Source organism: Ambystoma mexicanum, chromosome 2p (genome assembly GCF_040938575.1).
Source record: "Ambystoma mexicanum isolate Mex_15411 chromosome 2p, UKY_AmexF1_1, whole genome shotgun sequence".
NCBI classification, from domain to species: Eukaryota; Metazoa; Chordata; class Amphibia; order Caudata; family Ambystomatidae; genus Ambystoma; species Ambystoma mexicanum.
In genome coordinates this window covers 346,907,641-346,926,337 of record NC_090923.1, presented here as the reverse complement: position 1 = coordinate 346,926,337, position 18,697 = coordinate 346,907,641, and the positions used below count along the sequence as shown (strand labels likewise).

The 18,697-nt window shown below is 46.9% G+C and overlaps 1 protein-coding gene across 2 annotated transcripts in view; it reads left to right on the top strand.

Annotated features, from left to right (window-relative positions):
- The window catches only part of DENND6A (DENN domain containing 6A), a 1,713,534-nt gene that overhangs the window by 1,369,338 nt on the left and 325,499 nt on the right, over positions 1-18,697 (top strand). For both annotated transcript variants that reach the window (XM_069643682.1, XM_069643681.1), the window contains 3 exons: positions 6,428-6,522; positions 16,480-16,545; positions 16,645-16,709. In XM_069643682.1, coding sequence (XP_069499783.1) covers positions 6,428-6,522; positions 16,480-16,545; positions 16,645-16,709 — 226 coding nt within the window. The remainder of the gene's footprint in view (positions 1-6,427; positions 6,523-16,479; positions 16,546-16,644; positions 16,710-18,697) is intronic.

The following is an 18,697-nucleotide window of genomic DNA, read 5'->3' as shown; positions in this document are numbered from 1 at the left end:
GCTGGCCTGGGCTGCGTGAATCCTGTTCGCGTGTAAATCCACACGCGCACGCTATCTTCAAACGCGGCTGGCCTGGGCTGCGTGAATCCTGTTCGCGTGTAAATCCACACGCGCACGCTATCTTCAAGCGCTGCTGGCCTGGACTGCGTGAATCCTGCTCGCGTGTAAATCCACACGCGCACGCTATCTTCAAGCGCTGCTGGCCTGGACTGCGTGAATCCTGTTCGCGTGTAAATCCACACGCGCACGCTATCTTCAAGCGCTGCTGGCCTGGACTGCGTGAATCCTGCTCGTGTGTAAATCCACACGCGCACGCTATCTTCAAGCGTTGCTGGTCTGGACTGCGTGAATCATGCTCGCGTGTAAATCCACACGCATATGTTGTCTTCAAGCGCTGCTGGCCTGGACTGCGTGAATCCTAATCGCATGTAAATCCACACGCATATGTTGTCTTCAAGCGCTGCTGGCCTGGACTGCGTGAATCCTAATCGCGTGTAAATCCACACGCACACGCTCTTTTCTTCGCGGCTGTCCAGAACCGCGTGTACTTTGTTTATACCTTAAAAGGAGCTCTATTTCCAACTCCTGCACCTGTGTTGTTAACAGGGGGATTGATTCATTTCTATACTTTACACTACGTGGGAAGGAAACTTTTCAAGGATAATTGGAAGGTGACAGTGAACAGTACTTTGGACGCTATCCTGTGGTGCATTCAACCCGGTATCTAGCGTGAGCCTCGTTCCGTTCGGGATAAGTCTCCCTTACTAATCTTCCCTTCCTTGTCGTTTGTTCTACCTTGGATTCCTCAAGAGACTCTGCTGGATTCATCTGCCCTAGACTCAAGGTCAGTGTGTGCATTCATGACATTTCCTATTCCACCATACCCAGGTCGGGGCAGTTATTCATGATACTTTATTTTGTTCTAGGCTGACTTCTTATACCTTACCCATGCCCTTTCCAGTGATCCATCGCTCTGCCTGTTTTACCAGTCAGAGAGTTGTATCATTTGGAAGGTCTTAACTTGACTTCACAACTATCAAAACGCATGAACAGGGATCCGGAAGACCCTACCACCTGTATCCTTTTAAGTACCGTATCCTTTTCAGTTAATACTTTGGTGCTTTCTGACACTCACACATTGGAGTGGTCATCCTGGCGGGAGACTCTCCAGCCTATCAGGGCAGAGTGCGACATGGGTTGCTGAGGCAACCCTGTCCAGGGGTCCTTCTCCCCCTCCCACACAATGGTTCCACCCCTGACTCAGTGGCGCTGAAAGGAGGGCTTCTTGGCAGAAGCCTGCCAAAAGGACGAACACTGGATCCCCCACGTGGGTAAGGATCTTAGAGGAAGACCCGAGAAAGAATTTATATGAAGGTTCTGGCAAATAAAGCCTACCGGAGTAAAGTTAATATAAAAATAAACCAGCGGTATGTTTGAGGCTGTCAGTAAATGTGGTAGCCTCGAACAATGGGAAAATCCCACAGGGAAATATTTGCGGTCGAATATTTTTGGTAGTAACCACTGCCACCAGCCAGAAACTTTTGAGAGAGGGACTGTACGTTACCCTCTCGAAAATGAACATGAGGGAAAAACTATTAACCCTTGCCAGTACCTCCATAGTAAGATGGGTTGTACTGGTTTTGTTAATAAAGATTGACTAGTAAAGTCAATGGGGACTTTACATGCCCTGGGAGACACTTTGATGTCAGCTAGGTGGCCCTGGATATCTTCTTTTGTAGCCCACTGTCCCTAGGCCCTTGTGGGTGAGGAGGGTTGGGCCGAGGTGGGGGCAGGGTGCAGCCAGGCTGTTTGGATGTCCGCTGATTTTGGACCCTTGTGCTTAGACATCTTAGTGTCTGGGTCGCCGTCTGCTCGGATGGGTGTGCTCCGCGGGCTGTTGTTGAGGGGAGGGGACCAACGTGGGGTGTGGGCAGAGGTCGGGTGGGCCTCCGTCTTTGCCTTAGCTGGGTGCGCAGGTATCCGTGAGGTGTCCTGGTAGGCGACCCTACCTTGTCAGTGGAGGCTGTCTGGTCGCCGTTGGTGGAGAACGCAGTGTGCCCTGGGGCTGTCTGCTGTGTGGGTCAGGTCTCCCCCCCGCCAGATTGCTGTGTGGGCAGCGGGGTCTAGATCGTCTTCAGGGCCAGGCTGGCCCAAGTTGGAGCGGCGGGTTAGGGCTGGGGCCTTGCCACTGCAGGCTTCTGGTGGTGTGTGCCGGGGGAGAGGGACTCCTGAGTGATCCTGCTTGGTCCACGGGGACCGAGGTGAAGGGGGCCCTGAGGGGCTGTCACTGCAAGTGGAGGGATTCTAAGGTTGGGCCGTCTCAGGTCTCCCACAGCTGGTGCTGGGGTCGGTGGGCCCCCCGCAGGCAGAGAGGTGGGGGTGCAGGTCATAAGGAGGGCCGGCTCTGGGTGATGTTGGGCCCGCGGTGGCGTGCGGGCCGAGGACCTCCCATGGCACCTCGAGGTTCTGGAGATCACAGGTTGGAGCGGAGGGCTTGGGCTGCGCCACTGTAGGCTTTGATGGTGTGTGGTGGGGGAGGGGACTCCCAATGCGTCCTGTTGGGTCTGCAGGGACTGCGGTGAAGGGGGCCCAGCGGGGCTGTCACTGCAGATGGAGGGTCTCCTTGGTTGGGCTGTGTCAGGTTTCCCCCGGCAGGTGTTGGGGCTGGCAAGCCCGTTGCTGGCAGAGAGGTGGGGCGCAAGTCAGGAGGAGGACCGGCTCCAGGTGATATTGGGCCCGCAGTGGAGGGCGGGTGGGCCAGTGACTCCCCCGCAACACCTAGAGTCCCTGGGGTTCACAGGGTGAAGGAGCAGCTCGAGGTCCCACACCGCTGGGCCCCAGATCTGCGGGGCCACCGCAGCCCTCCGGTGCTTCTCCTCTCCAGGAGCGGCTCTCCCCACTGTCACTGGCTGTAGGACGAAGGGGCCGAGTTGCGCATGGTGGCCGCTCCACTGATGTTGCTGCAGCTATCAGGGGCTCATCGCAGCTGGGTGGGGGGCTCAGCGTAGATTTGCTCGCGCTGCTGTGGCCAATTCCGTTTCCCTGGGCCTGCGTCCCCCTGCGGGCGCCATCTTCGGCAATGTGTCCAGGACCCGGGCTGGGTCTCCTCAACCAGGCAAGCAGGGGGCTTCCCCACTCCGATTCCTGTCCAGGGTTGGACTGCAGCTTCCTGGGGTGTTCCACTGCTTGCTAGACTCTCTACGAGGTTTAAGCTATCTGACGGGCATTTAGTGGCAGGAAAACCGGGCGTCCCACGGAGCTCTTGGTGAGGCATCCACATCGTCGGAGCCTCAAGCCACGCCCCCAGTTGACTCTTCTTAGTGGCAATATGGGATACAGATTTCCCCAAGTTCACTTCTCATGAATGGAAAATTGTACACTTATACATTGCGCCAATTAAGGTGTTTGATTAGGTGTACATCCAACTCTTTGCCTCCCCCTCCTTATCTCACTTTGCTCTTGTACTCCCTGTAAACCAATTGTGGGAGCCGTAAACGCTATGAAGATCCCCAGGGCCCTGTGTCTCTTCTGAAGTTCACCAGTTACTGTTGGCAGATTCAGCCTCCTCTCCAGGTGGCACGCAGCCCAGCGGTACTTATTTCTGGCGTCTCTGTGGTTCTCTCACCGTCTGGATCTCTTTGTTTAGCAGCCTGGGAGAGGGAAGTTTGTCCTGCTCCTTCTTTCACTTCCACCACATAGCTGTGGTACACTTTTGGATTTAAATGTCAAGCTCCGGCGCTTTGCCTCCCAACAACTAGATCGCACATTTTCTTCAGTGTCACTTTTTATCCTTAAATCCTGAACATTCTTCCTCGTCCCAGTATCACCGACATCATATATCTTAAAATTCATAATGTATTTGAGTCTTTCAGGTCTATTCATTTCTGTGTTTTTGTTGAATTGAATGGTATTAAAGGAGGTGTTAAGTGTATAGCAGTCAAATTGCTTTTCTCCAATTTACAACATGCCATCAATACTTCAGGGAGGAAAGGGGAGTCCTGAGTTAGAGGTCACCATTTCCCCGTGATATTAGCCTCCTCCCATGTGATCCTCCTAATACTGCCCCCAGGGCCCATACTGAGGTTCACTGATGATCTCCCTAGATTCATCATAGGGCGAACTGCCTCCTTAATTAAAGTACACCTGGCTACAGTATCACATTACACCTGTACACTTTCCACAAACCCACTTTGATCTTATAAGCTTATAAAGGAGTTCATGAGGGGCCTTTTTAGAATGTTTCCTCAGGTGCATAATGTATCCCCATCTTGGAAATTGAACACTACGCTGCTGTAATTCATGAGGCCTTCGTTTGAGCCCATGCATAGGGTTAATTTCAAATGTTTTCCTTCAAAGGCTGTGTACTTGGTTGCTATCATCTCTGCCAGGAGGATGGTGCAGATTCAAGTATTGTCTTCGCAAATGCCATTTCTAACTTTTCAGAAGGACAGAGTACTTTTTTCGGACCAGCCCCAAATTCATTGCAAAAGTACCAACCTCAATTTACCTAAATACCAGTTTTATTCACTGAGTACCACTCCTGTAGAAAGGTCTCGCATTCCTTGGGCTTGAAGGCAGCCCTGACGTACTACCCTGTCCGCACTTAAGGCTTCCACCAGTCTACTAAAACTGTTCAAAGTGTTTGGACTCCTTGGTACTGGTATGTTAAAAGCCAGGCTACCAGGTGGCTTGCATCTTGCATTGCCTTTTACCACGCAATGTTATACAGACCCCTTCCTGGATGGGCAAAATGCACATTCTACTTGAAGTGTTTTATCTATGGCAGCTGTTTTTGCGGGGTCCCACATAGCATTTGTAGGTCAGCAATGAGGAGATCCCTGCATACATCCACAAGATTGTGCTGCCTCGATAAAGCTGGTAGAACAGTCCAGGGTCAGACTGATAGTCCTAAATTTGTTCTCCTGAGGTGAGTTCCTTATTGTATCCTCTGTCTGTTGATGGTTATTTACTGCTTTGTTATCCTTTGATCAGCATGTAGATCTATGGAGGAACCAATTCTGGAGAAGGAAAAAGTTAATTATCTGTAACTATAGTACACCAGCATTGGAATCTTTCATACATTCACATGCAACTCTCCATCCAACATTGCATGAGGCTCAGTATAGCACTTTATGAATATGGCCTACAGGCGTGGAGCTAACAAGGGCTTTTTGGCTTAAGTACCAAATGCCCAAAGTGAGTTTGATCGAACACTAAAGTGAGTGCAGGTTCTTGTCTTCTATTGAAACTGCCTTATCAAATGTACTGAGGATTCCCAGGGTGTAGACTGGGAATATTCAACAGCATGCAAGACAATGAAATATTCCAATGTTGGAGAACCGTAGTTACAGCCAAGAAACTTTTTCCATTGTGGCTATTGTCTCACCTGGAGCAGTGGAGATAGGGCTAGTCCTGAACATGAATCCTTTTTACATCACTGACCTGAGCTCCCAGGGTAGACAGTTGCATGATAGTGAATCTTGGTGATTTCAGTAACTGTGTGCTCTTCTAAGTCATTGTACCATAACCATCTATGGCTGATTAATGGAGATTACCCTGCTACCAGACTGATGAGACAACACATATTAAAATGAACAAGAGGTGCCAGCTGTCAAGACTTTGGTAACGTTTGAACCTAAACTGTGCCACTGGAGAGCAATGACTGCAGATTTCAGGATACTGGTACTGCAAAGAAACATGGGTGCACTATGCTTTTATCATGCGCTTTATATGAAAAGGGGGGGTAGGGGTCTGATTAACAGACCTCCCTATCAGAATCAGAATTGCCAGCATCATTATATTAATGCAAATAAAAAAGCAGAGGCTTTGCAACCCTTGCCAGATGGCATCCTGCCACAATGTTATTGTGTATTTTTTAGTGCAATACGTGAAAATCCTAAGATGATGGATGTAGAGCCAAGCTTCCACAAAGCAGTGCACTGAAAAGGCTCTGTCTTTCGTTTTCCACTGGTGTAAAGTCCTAGGAACATACTAAGGATCATTAGAGAATGTTTGAGGTAAATGCTTCCTATAAAAGCCATTAACAGCATTGTTATATTGGAAATGTAACTTTTTGAAAATTATTTATTGAATTGTCCAAAAGGGGGTTAAGCAAAATACATAGTCTTATTGTTCATTTTTTTTTTACATATCTACTCTATAATGTGAGCTTCACCAAATTGATCTAAGTATGGATGCTTTAGATAGAAGTACTGTCATTCAAAGTATTCTTCTGCTAGGGAAAGGCATGTAATGTCTATTGGTAATTCTGCAGTTCAACTATTCTGTTGATTATATTTTAATGATGTCTCTATTTTCATTGTAGTGTAATGTTACAGGCACTTGGAATATTTTTGTTTCTTTGTGACATAAAGGGTAATTTTGATGTTGCTTGCTGATTAGCATCTTGCTTTTCATTTTTGTTTAGGCCATCAATTATTTTAGGAGTGACAAATCCTTTTTTTGCTAAGACGCTGCAGCATTGGCCGCATATAATCCGAATAGGGGATGTTAAAATAGCAGGTAAAGTTAAAGCATGTCTTCTATGAATTATTGTAAATGTGTATATTTCTCCTACATCTTTTTCCCTATTTTTCCTTTCTTGTGATATAGAATTATTTTCTTTAAAAAATACTTGTCCCTGCTCACCAATTTGTACAATCTGAACTGTTTATAAATCTTTCTATACAACAAATTGTTCTTAAAATGGGAGGTGCCAACAAGTGAGTGATCCAACAGAGGGAAGGATCAAACGAAATCTGCAAAACAAGGCCATATTAAACACATGATATGGACAATTGTTGCACACTGCCCAAATATGTCCATTATACATTAGGAACACTAAGGTATTATTTATTATGTATAGTCAACATTCTCAAGTATTTTTCATATCATTTAATTAAGTACGTTATCATCAGAGTATCTTAACTCATTAGACAATCTTCAAGTGATAGTCCAAAGTTGTTTTGAACATGGTTTTTTCAGACTCCATTCTTTAGTCTCACATATCTTGAGAATAAACAGAGCAAGGCTAACTATATTCTTGTACATGACCAGCAAGATGTTATGTGCATTCCAATGCGTTTCGAGTTAGTTACTCCTCTTCAGCCAATATCATCGACATATATATATCAAAATTAACAAACCTACTCTTAAGTCCCGTCCCCTTTCCTTGATACTGCATGGGCGTCCCTTCCTAGGGACGGGAGACAGAACCTTTTTCACCAGAAAAAAACACCTTCTGCTTTAAATTTAGAGGCTTGCAGGGGTGTGGCCCTGGGAGCACGCGCTCCCCTGACTCCACCCTCTGGCGCCATACCTCAGTCCCCTTTTCCGCATCGACGGGAACGGGCCGATTTCACGAGCGCTCTTGGGTTTGGCTTCAGCCATGTAATACCATGCGCTCTTCCCCGAATACTTTCTTCTGTGTTTTTGTCTTCTTTTATCAGTCGGGTCCACTGGCGCCGCACTGCTCCCCGGCGCGTGTCGACTTCAGCAGGTGTCGAGCCTGCCAAGGGGCTCTTCCCTACGTCAGATCCCCATGCTCTTTGCCTCTGCTGCCTTGGCCCCGACTACGGATGCGAGGGTTGTACCGTGTGTGATGCACTCTTCGGGTGGCCTGAAGAATAGACTGGCTAGGTGGAGGGAGCTCTTTGAGAAGTCGCCTCCAGAGGACCTGAAGGACTCCGTCAAGCATCTATCAAGGCCCAAGGTAGGGCTGCTCTTTTCCAGCGCACTATGCAAAGGTGCAAGGGCGACACCTTTCCAAGGAAACGCCCGAGTGGGAGGAACCTCTCAGGTTCTCATACTAGCATGAGTACCAAGGCTAATTCAGCTACCGGCCACCAGTCTGAAGGGTCCATAGATCCTCCCAAAGACAGTGCTGAGGGACCGGAAGGTTCTTTTACTATGTGTACATATGGGACACGTGCCCTGAGAGAGGTTTCCCCTCGGAGGACAAGATCACAGCCATCAAGAGGGCCACGGCTCATTTCCTCACCCGAGAAGTGACATCGGCATGGTGGTACCAACACTTATTGGGGACTCATGGCGGCGGGCCTTCTGGCCGTCCCCCACACGAGACTCAGGATGAGGGCTGGGGGGGGCCACTCTGGACATCCACAGCGTCCATGGAGTCTGGAATCAGCAGGAGCAGGAGTCTTATATCAACTGGCTGGAACTTAAGGCCATCTGGCTAGCACTCAGAACTTTCCTTCCGGTCATTGGGGGCAAGGTTGTCCTCATCCACACAGACAACTCCACCAGCATGTACTATGTCAACAAGCAGGGGGGGGTACCAGATCCCTGCTACTGTGCAGATGTTAGGGAGAATTATCATTCTATGGCTAATTTCCCTTACCTATAGAGTCCCCCAGCAGCTTTGCTGGATTTGAAGGTTTTGTTTCTTTTCTCCTGCTAAGAGTGAGACTCTTTTTCCCACTCTTAGGCATTTTTGCTATTTCTGTTCTAGGCTATTTTTGTGTTTAATGTCTATGGGATTTTCTCAACCCCATAGGAACCATCTTTATTCACATGTGTTACACAGCACCCTCCGTGCAGTGATACAGGGATGTTGTACCGACCCCCAAACAGAGACTCCATACCCTGGGACTGACTACTGTCTCCCAGGGCATGTAAGGTCCCCATTGACTTTACTAGTCAATTTTTTATGAACTAAACCAGTACAACCCATCTTACTATTGAGGTACTGGAAGGGGTTCATAGTTTTTCCCTTATGTTCATTTTCAAGTGGGTACCGTACAGTCCCTCTCTCTAAAGTTTCTGGCTGATGGCAGTGGTTACTACCGTAAATATTCGACCGCAAATATTTTCCTATGGGATTTTCCCATTGTTCGAGGCTACCACTTTTTCTGACGGTCTCTAACATACCGCTAGTTTATTTTCATATTAACTTTACTCCAGTAGGTTTTATTTGCCAGAACTTTAATATAAATTCTTTCTTGTGTCTTTCTCCAAACTCATGTTCGTACTTTTGGCGGGCTTCTGCCAAGAAGCCCTCCTTTTGGCGCCACTGAGTCCGGGGTGGGTCCGTTGTGTGGGAGGGGGAGTAGAACCCCTGGACAGGGTTGCCTCCGCAACCCATGTCGCACTCTATCCTGATAGGCTGGAGGGTCTCCCGCCAAGATGACCACTCTGTGTGAGTGACAGCTAGGCTGTATGAATGGGGCTCTTTTTGCATAAAAGCAGGGTCCTGAGGACTGGAAGGGCAAGACGTCGCCACTGGAACTAAGAAGCTGAAGAGGAGAGAAGCCTAAGACATCTGCAACGACTGAACCACCGGTGAAGCCCTGCTGCAGCGTCTTACCACTTTTCTCCACACGACGAGAGAAGATCTTCATCTGCAAGAGCCTTCTTCCCTTGAGCTGGTGGGGCCAACCAGTTTGCCAATCGCCTTCCTGGACCTGCCTTGGCCGAATCGCCAGTACCCTGTACTCGGAGGCCGGATAGCCAGGCACCAGTCCACCCGGACCGCGATTTAAAGGAACGTACCTTTTATTCGTCGGGCAGCACCACGGCTGGTTTCATCCTTGGGTAGTGCAGTAACTCGAACCTTCCTCCACGACGAGAGCCTCTCTTCCTCTGCTGAATCCCCCGAACTGCAGGAACTACCAGGAACAACTTCCACCGCAGGAGCCACTTCTTCATTTTAAACGTACATTGTTCGCCAGGCCGCCCTTTCTTCACGCTAGCGCTAAAGGTGTTTTAAATCCTTTACCTACCTGTTGGGTTCGCCACGCCTCTCTCTTATCATTGTCTTTCACCTTCTGCGTCCACCTTTTCAAAATCGTTAACCAAAGACTTGACTGCAGCTACAAGAACATTTTGCTCCTGGGCCCTTGCCCTGTGCCACTGACTCTGGCACAGGCCTACTGACTTTGGCTAAATTTGTTAGAACTGCCTTCTTTAGATTGCTTCTCAACTCGAACTGTGTTGATGCACCTACTTCTTATAACGCCCTTTTTCATCCCCTTTATAAACCTTGTGAAGTGCCATTTTGCTCAGTTTTCATTTAAGTATATTCTATACTGATGCACTGTCTTGCTTAAACTGGTTCACAAACTTATGGGAAGTGTCACTAGGGTGTGTAAGAAGCTATTTCTGTATAACTTGTGCTTTCCCTCCCTTGTGAGAAATTGCTAGAGTATCCCTTGTGTGTGGTTTTTCACTGTGCCGTTTTGCTTGGTTTTCACTCTGGTTCACTTGTTGTACAATTTAACTAGGGAGAGTGTGGATTTTTTTTTCGTAGACTTTTAACTTGCTTGATGATTGTGATAAATGTGTTTTATTAGAAGTGTATAAAATAAATATATATATACTTTTTAATACAAAGCTTTGGTCAGTGTTTCCTTGTGCCATAGTACTCTAGGCCTATTGTGTAAACCCTGAATACTGCTCATCTCCCTCTTGAGATAAGTCTGACTGCTCAGCCACAGCTACCAACTAAATCTTTGTGGTACAGACTGATACCAAAGGGGATTTATTGCTCTCACCTGTAGTCCTAATCTTCTGTAGTGCTCCGTAAGGGAACTGCACAGGATTCTGCCTAACAGCAGACTAGCCATCAGCATCTGGGAATAGGCCTTGGAGAACAACATCTAGCTCACGGCCGTCCACCTTCCGGGGAGTTCAACTTGGAGGGCAGGCTGGGAGCGGACAATTATGAGTGGCAATTGAACGACCAGGTGCTGCGGGAGATCTTCAGCAGATGGGGCGTCCTCAGGTGGATCTTTTTGCTTACTGGCACAACAAGAAGTGCCAGCAGTTTGAGTCTTGGCTGGGGCAGGGCCCCGACTCCCTTGGCTCCCTGGGCGACGCATTTCACATTCAGTGGAACGGCATGACAGCATATGCCTTCCCACCCCACACAACTGGTCTACAGGGTGATCTGCAAAATAAAGGAATGTCGTCACCTCAGCATCACTCTGATAGCTCCATGGTGGCCGGCAAGACCAGCACATCTTGTGGCGCAGCAGGGGGGCAGGTTCAGTCCACCCCGCGCCACAGAAATTGGCCCTCGCAGTGTGGTTACTGAGCAGGTCATGCCAAGGCACCTCAGCCTCTCACAGGCTAACCTAGAAATCATTCAGGGTGCAAGGAGCAAGGCTACCAGGAGCCAGTAAAAGAGTAAGTGGACTAGGTTCTGTCACTGGGCGGACTAAGGAGATCAACCCCCTTACGTGCACGTTGGACCATGTGCTCTCCTCCTCAGCCCACTTTGCGCACTCTGGTGTGCCGGTGGGCACATGCCGCACGTATTTGGCAGCCATAGGGGCATACAGAAACTCTGAGGAGGTCTTCTCCTCTTCCAACCGGATAGTCAAGAGGCATTTGACGGGCCTCGCCAGACTTTACCCGCCCCTCAAAAAACCACACCCCGTGTGGGACCTCAATGTAGTGCTGGGCGTCTTGGCGCACAAGCCGTTCGAGGCAATGATGTCCGCGGACATCAGGCTGGTCACCTTTAAGACAGGCCTTCTAGTGGGCCTCACTTCGGCTCTCAGAGTCAGTGAGATCTAGGCTGTGGTGGCGTCAGAGCCATATACTACTTTTCACAAGGATAAGGTAGCACACCCAGCTTTCCTCCCAAAGGTACCCTCTGCTTTCCATCTAAACGAGGAAATAGTCCTACATACTTTCTTTGTTGAGCCTAAGGACAAGGCTCAAAGAGTTCTGCACTGTCTGGATATCGGACATGCTCTGAAATTCTATTTGAACAGGTCTAAGGGCTTCCGCAAGTCGGACGCACTGTTTGTCACGTTCGGTGGGTCAAGGCCTGGGTATCAGGCATGCAAGGCCTATATAGCACGGTGGATGGTCTCGGCCATCAAAGAGGCCTATGAGGTGCAGCACAAGCCACTCCCGCTAACATGCACGCCAATGTGGTCCGAGCCAAGGCCACGGCCATTGCATTCCAACGGCAGGTCCCGTGGCAGGTCATCAGCAGGGCAGCCACCTGGGCCACCCTTTCGGCTTTCTGTAAGCATTACTGTTTGGACGCCGGCTCTAGATCAGACGCTGTTTTCGGACCGGCGGTTCTAAGAAACCTATTTGATTAAGGAGTGTTTCCTCTCTACCCTAGGGCTAAATTCTGTTGTAATCGTCCATACAGTATGGAGGAAAGGGGACGGGACGTAGGAGTAATTATAAGTTGCTCACCATAGTGACTAATGTACTCTTAGTCCCCTTTCCTCCATACATCCCCCACCCCCCCCCCACCGCCCCCTAATAAAACTGGTGTCATTAGGCAATGTTATATTGTCGACGCGTCTATAGGGACTGGGGTGTGGTGACGGAGTCAGGGGAGCGCATGCCCCAGGACCACGCCTCTAAATTTAAAGGTGAAAAAGGGTTTTTTCTGGTGAAGGGACGCCCATGCAATAAGTTAGTCACTGCGGTGAGTAACTTATCATTTTTGCAGGGATATGTTGGGGGCCTCTGTCTTCCTACAAGATGTTAAAGAACTAGGCGATTAGGCCACTAGTGCCCTTGCATTGATCTAGCAGGGTCACAAAAGCCATCAGATTGCATGGTAAATAATCTCTCCACTGATTATCCTTCTGCAACACTTTCAGTTACAATTAGTAAACAATTTATAGGTTCCCAATCCATAGAGAATTTTCTAGGGTTTATGTACGAATACATCTTACTTCCTGCCAAAGCTTCCCCACCCTTTCTAAGCAAGCTTGAAGCAAACTTTGAAAGCAAGACTGGTCTGACAGCTTTGTCATGAAAGGTGGGGAGGGGGGGGAATGCAGCTGAAAGGGGAGGTCCCGGTGGTGATTACTCAGTTCATTCTGCTGTCCCCACATGGCCGCCCTATTGCTACCCATGTTCAGGAGTAGTTCTCAGAAAGTCTTAATTGTCTTGCTTAATAATAACCTTCTATGTTTGGGACCAGCCACTTCCTCGGGTATTGTCCTGATCCAAAATGCAACCCTAGCCTTGTTGTACCCCCTTTCCAGAATCTCCACAATGCAAGAAAGGGATTGTGGACCTCTACAGGCAACATATTAAACGGGGAAAAAATCCTTTTTAATATCTTCATTTTGACGGTTGTTAACCATCCCATCCATGATAATTCTAAACCCATAGTCCGATTTCAACAGCTCCCATAGTTATGGTTAGTTTTCCATGTAAAGGTTTGCAAAGTTACACAGTAACCATATACCTAGATATTTTATTTTTTCCCGAACCACCTTGAAAGGGGATGCTTCTAACACTGTTCTTGAAGTTTTTTGGGGGTGACCCAGTGGTAATACGACCGACCTATCCACTTCCTGTATCTCGGGAGCCCCCATATTCCTTCAGGACCTCCAGAAGAGCTGCATTTGAATTCTCTGGGTCTGAAAGTAGATCAGACTTTAGTCTGCAAATAAGGCCAACTTTTATTCTTATTCCCCTACTTTGAACCCCCCAATTGTGTTAGTTTTCCTTATTTGTATTGCGTGGGGTTTTATGACTAAGATGAATAACAAGGGGGAGATGGGACAACTATTAAATTTACCCCTCCCTACACTAAAATGCCTAGATGCACACCATTTAGATTCAGTCCTACTACAATATAACCGAGATACCCACCAGATCCAATTTGGCCAAAGCCAGCCTTCCTTAGGACTTCTAATAGGAAGCAAACCTCGATGTTGTTGCTTTGTATTTTACTAAGTCACAACAAATGACACATTTATGAATAAACAGAAATGAATAAGATTGGCTTGCCATGTCTGATGTTAAAAATGCAATTAATTTGAATTTCAAGTTTTTTAACATTAAAATGGTTAGAAATGATGGAACTTATGATGGCATTTATTTACTTAGTGTAGCTTGTACTTTTTTAATATCAAGACGTAGCAAAATGAAAAACAAAGCATCTTACCTAATGCATAGAAAGTGTTTAAAAAGGCTCCATTTATCAATTACCACACTTTTTCTGTATTCCATGCAAAAAATTTCAAATCCAAATGAATGTATACATACTTTACATCTTAAAAGATACATAAATAAAAATAACAAACCCAAATGGGATTTTCAACTCCATCTTCGTTGACAGTGTTACATGGATTGTATATCATCCTATTCACTGTACCTTGGTGCATTGAAAATCATGCATCCATCAATATCGACATATCGAACGAGTGCAAAATAATGCAAACAGTATACTTCCTAGTTTTCCCCGACAATGCACTCACAACAAATGTATTACTGTTAAACCATCCCAAAAAATAAATCTGTGCCACCTTCTCTCCAAAATTGTTTAATAATGCCAGACATTATGTGTTACGCTTGTTACTGATTGCACAATTTGTGAAACTGTTGTGATGGTTTGAAGGTTTCTACATTTTAAACCCCTTCAGTAGGATTTACATGTGACATTCCTAGACAAAGATGAGTCAATGTCTTATTGTCAAAATGGTGTTCGTTGTTTCACTTTATGCCACACAGTCAAGAACCCATTTCAGTTGTTTGAAATGCCTCTACCTGTCCATTGTGAGAAACCAAAGGGTGTGTCTCACTTGCTAGTCCCCGGGTACTTCTCTCTCAGGTGCCCAGGGCACAGCCATCGCCTTTGGATCCAGACCTTGGGGGTGGACCAGTGCTGAACAATCACCTGGGTGAGGGCTCTTCGGGGAGTGGGCGTGAGGCAACCGATGGGAAGACACGGCATCCCCCCTTTTCCGTTCCCATACTCCATCCTATTTTATAGGATTCTGACCTTCCAACTCCTCCCGCCCCCCATTCCCCCTTTTCTACACAATCACTAGGCTGAGAAAGAGGAGGACTGAGAGTAAAAAGGCTAACACTTTCATATCTTATTGGACATGTCCCGTTATTAAGGTCAGGCAAAGTCAGGCATTTGACCTTAATCACATGCATCTGATACCCATTACCTCCCCCCACATGGGTAAAAGGCAGAGCATTGAGACAAACCCTGAGCAAGGTGAGACACGAGAAAGAGCAGATCTTCCAGGGCGAGGGCGAACCCACAGGAGCCGGACGACCACTGAAGGGACCAGAGTGAGGGGTAGAGAACGCCTGAAGATCCCTGCAGGAGGTTGTTGCCTCTTGCAAACGGTGAAGGATACGCAGAGAAAGCCCAATCCCAGAAAAGAAGAGGCCTGCATTAGTGTTTCAAGGATGCCAGCGAACCTCCCGGGTGAATGGCAGAGTTAGGGAGGCGAGGCCAAGCCTGTGGTATCAACCTTGACTTGTGAATCAAAGTCGCACAGAAAAAAAAGGAATGCACACAACCAGTGAGTTAGCGAAAGACATGAAAGGACGGTTTGTGTCAAGGAACGCTTGAAGCCGCAACAGTGTATCTCACAATTGAAGGTTGCACGCATGCTGCTGAGACGCAAAAGAAAGAATACCAGTAGTCAACTTTAAAGTTACCGATAACTGTGAAACCAGTGATACAGAGTAGCGAAGTGGTCTGGCGAAAGGAAATGGCCCACTCGAAAGTCTCACGAAAATGTCTTGTTATAAAGCGACAAAGTGAACAAACTCTGAAATATGCAATGGTCAAGATTAATCCTGTCAAAAGTGGAAGTTAAAAAGTGATTGCTTTAAGAGAAAGATTTCTTTGAACTTGTCTGATTGTGTTCTGTAACTACCAAGAGATACTGCGGCAAATACCATAAGGGAGAGGGGAAGTGAAAGTTGAAGTGGTCCTGCGGAGGTCTATGGAAAAAGCCTTGCACACTCGAAAGTCTTCAACATCAGTGAAAGGTCTGAGCCCGCCTGAGGGTGACCTAGATTGAATTGGGTACTTTTTGTTGAGCGGTCTGAGCCTGACAGAGGGAGACCTATGTGAACTTTTGTTGAACTATGAAAGAACTTTTGGTGAACTGAAATAAGTAACTTTTATGTGAAAATCCAGGTAGGCCTCGACCACAGTTTAGAACAGTTTAAAAAAAAAAATGTATAATCTGAGCCAGTGTGTCATCCTGTCTACAGATGCTGCATTACTCTGTGCTGTCTAGCATGGGGAGGAGAGCTGACTCGGCCACTTTGATCCTTTGTTGTAACACAGACTTTCCTTTGCATTCACATTACCCTTTACACGCTATTTGTATAAGAGATAGGGCAGGCATTGTTTTTTTTTTAGTATAGGCCATTTTGATTTGACATAGACGCACTAGGACTGTGTTTTCTTAAATTTATTATGGTAGACTACTCCCATCATAGCTATAGGGCAAAGTAGAAGTTTTTCCAAACCCCAAGAATTTAATAAAGGTTTCGAAACTTTTTGCTCTTGTGCCATTGTCATACTTGTGATACCATGCCTCCCTTACACCATCTAATAATACATTGACTGTGTTTTTTAGGTTTGACGTCGTCTTTGGTGGAATACAGAAAGGAGAAAAGGATGGAGGAGGGAGGGAAATGCTGGGATGTATTTATTTATTTATCTCGCTGATGATGAATGCGTTTGTACTAACATTTGTCATTTTTATATGGCAGGTGAAGTTCCAAAACAAGTTAAGGTGAGAAAATTGAAAAGTCTAAAGACACTGGATTCGAAGCCTGGTAATAAGTCTTATTTTGCAAATTGTTTACGTGTTTACTTGTCTGTAGTTCTTTTATAAAAAACTTGATTTTCATAATTCTCCGTATTTTAAATTCTAGGTGTGTATTCTTCTTATAAGCCATTTCTTACCCGTGATGAAGATATCATAAAGCAGCTACAGAAGGTAATTGCAACCATTTGCATATTAAAAATAAGCAATGTAAAACTTTTTAGCTTGTTTTGTTAACTTGAGAAATTATGAAATTAAGGCTGGTGCCTCAAATGCCATATCTTTCGGCAGGTAAAGAGCAACTGCACGTATTAAACATATTATTCCGTCAACACATGCATATGTTTAAGCTAACTGCTGGCATACGTTTAAGCCTTGCAAATTGGCTATATAGGCTAGGCTAGATAGCCTCCTTTAACTGTTGTGTCCTTTTCTAATTTACTTTTCTATTGTTCAGAGTTGCTGGTTTTACAGAAAGTGAAAATGTAACCAAAGTTTCAGATTTGCATATTTGGGGTAACATTCAAATTTCATCTACACAAAACCTTATGGGTTTTGATATATAGATCCATCACCAAAGTGGATCCATTCACATAATCAAGAATATACAGTTCTGCTCACAGTTTCAACCTTTCATGTTTTGCTATCTCTCCTGCCAACTCCCCTTCCCAACTTTCGTTTGTTAGAGGTGTATGTGGCTTGTTTTGAGTGTGATATAATTGTTGTGTGCTAGGTGTGGAGGGATACTTGTATCATAAGGTTATAGAGGTGAATATGATGTTATATCCTGTTTAATTTGGTAAATGCATTTGTTGCAATGGAGTGGCTGTGGTCCCACTTTGTCACCAAAACCTGTTCCTTCCCTGATAGTGTGCAGCTCTTTTACATTCCCAACACCCTCTTGCACATGCCATCCGTGCTCCCCCGATTTCCATTCTTTGTTTGTATTTGTGTCTGTGTGTTGGTGTTCTGGTGGAGCCTCAACCACCAGAGCCTTTGTATGGGGAAATGATACACCGTTTCCACATGGTTGTCCTCTCTCTCTCTCTTTCTCGGATGATGCTGTAGGAGACGGAGGGACGGTGTCATGATGCCTACCTCCAAGGAGCCAGGTCCGACCCAGCAACTCCAGAGGCAGGCATCATTTCCCCCAGGGAAGTGCCAGTGGGCCCAAGCTTGGGGCCCTTTGGACACCGTCCTGGCGCCTTAGGCGCCAGGCTCATGTTGGACCCCTGTCCTGGCGCCTTGGGCGCCAGGCTCACAAAGCTAGACATGTGTTCAAGTGTTTTAAAGTGCACTTACCTGATTCAGACCATGCTGCTACATCCAGGCCCTCTTGAGGCCTGAATGGAACTACTTTACCTGTGGACCTACTTTCCCCTGGGTGTGGTCGGGGAAGGATACATACCTGATCGGTGGAAGGATACATACCTGGAACTTCTTCCAAAGCTATTTAAACCACGCCCGATCAGCAACACGCGCTTCGCGTTGTTCTGCTCCTCGCAGCTGGACGCTCACCGTGTCAGCTCCTGCATCTGGACTTCAGTCACGCCTGTCAGCATCCTGGGTCACCTGATAAGAGAGAATTGGAGAGAAAGAAGACCTTACCTGCTAAAGCTGCATCACAGAGACTTCACACCGACGATCCTGAAAGGGAAGACATCATTTTAAAAGCATTTCGCTTCCATCGCTGCAGCGCTGCATTTCACTCACCTTTCCTGGGCACCTCCATCTTGAGCAGCGATCATCCGGATCCGCAGCCACTTCCCAGAGCCTAGAGAGAAAAAGACAAGAACACAAGGTGAGAGAAGGAAGGGAATAGGAAAAGCTCAGTTTCCTTCTAAGACTTACCTGTTGGGTCATTCCCATTTCATTTCGGGTCCTGCCGCTTCCTGGCTTTCCGGACCCCGGCCCCTATGGGGAAAAAAGACAGACATTGAATGAGCGAATGCAAAGACATTACCCGAACGCTCATCCAGAACTTACCTGTCATTTACTGGAACTGCACGTTTCACTTCGGGTCGGCGCCATATCTCCGGCATTCCGAACCCCGGCCCCTAAGGGGAAAAAGACATAAGCGTTAGCGCTTGCTGCAATAAGACAATGAACATTATTATTAAGCTTGAACTTTTGAACTTGCTACAGAACTCTTACAGCGCCTT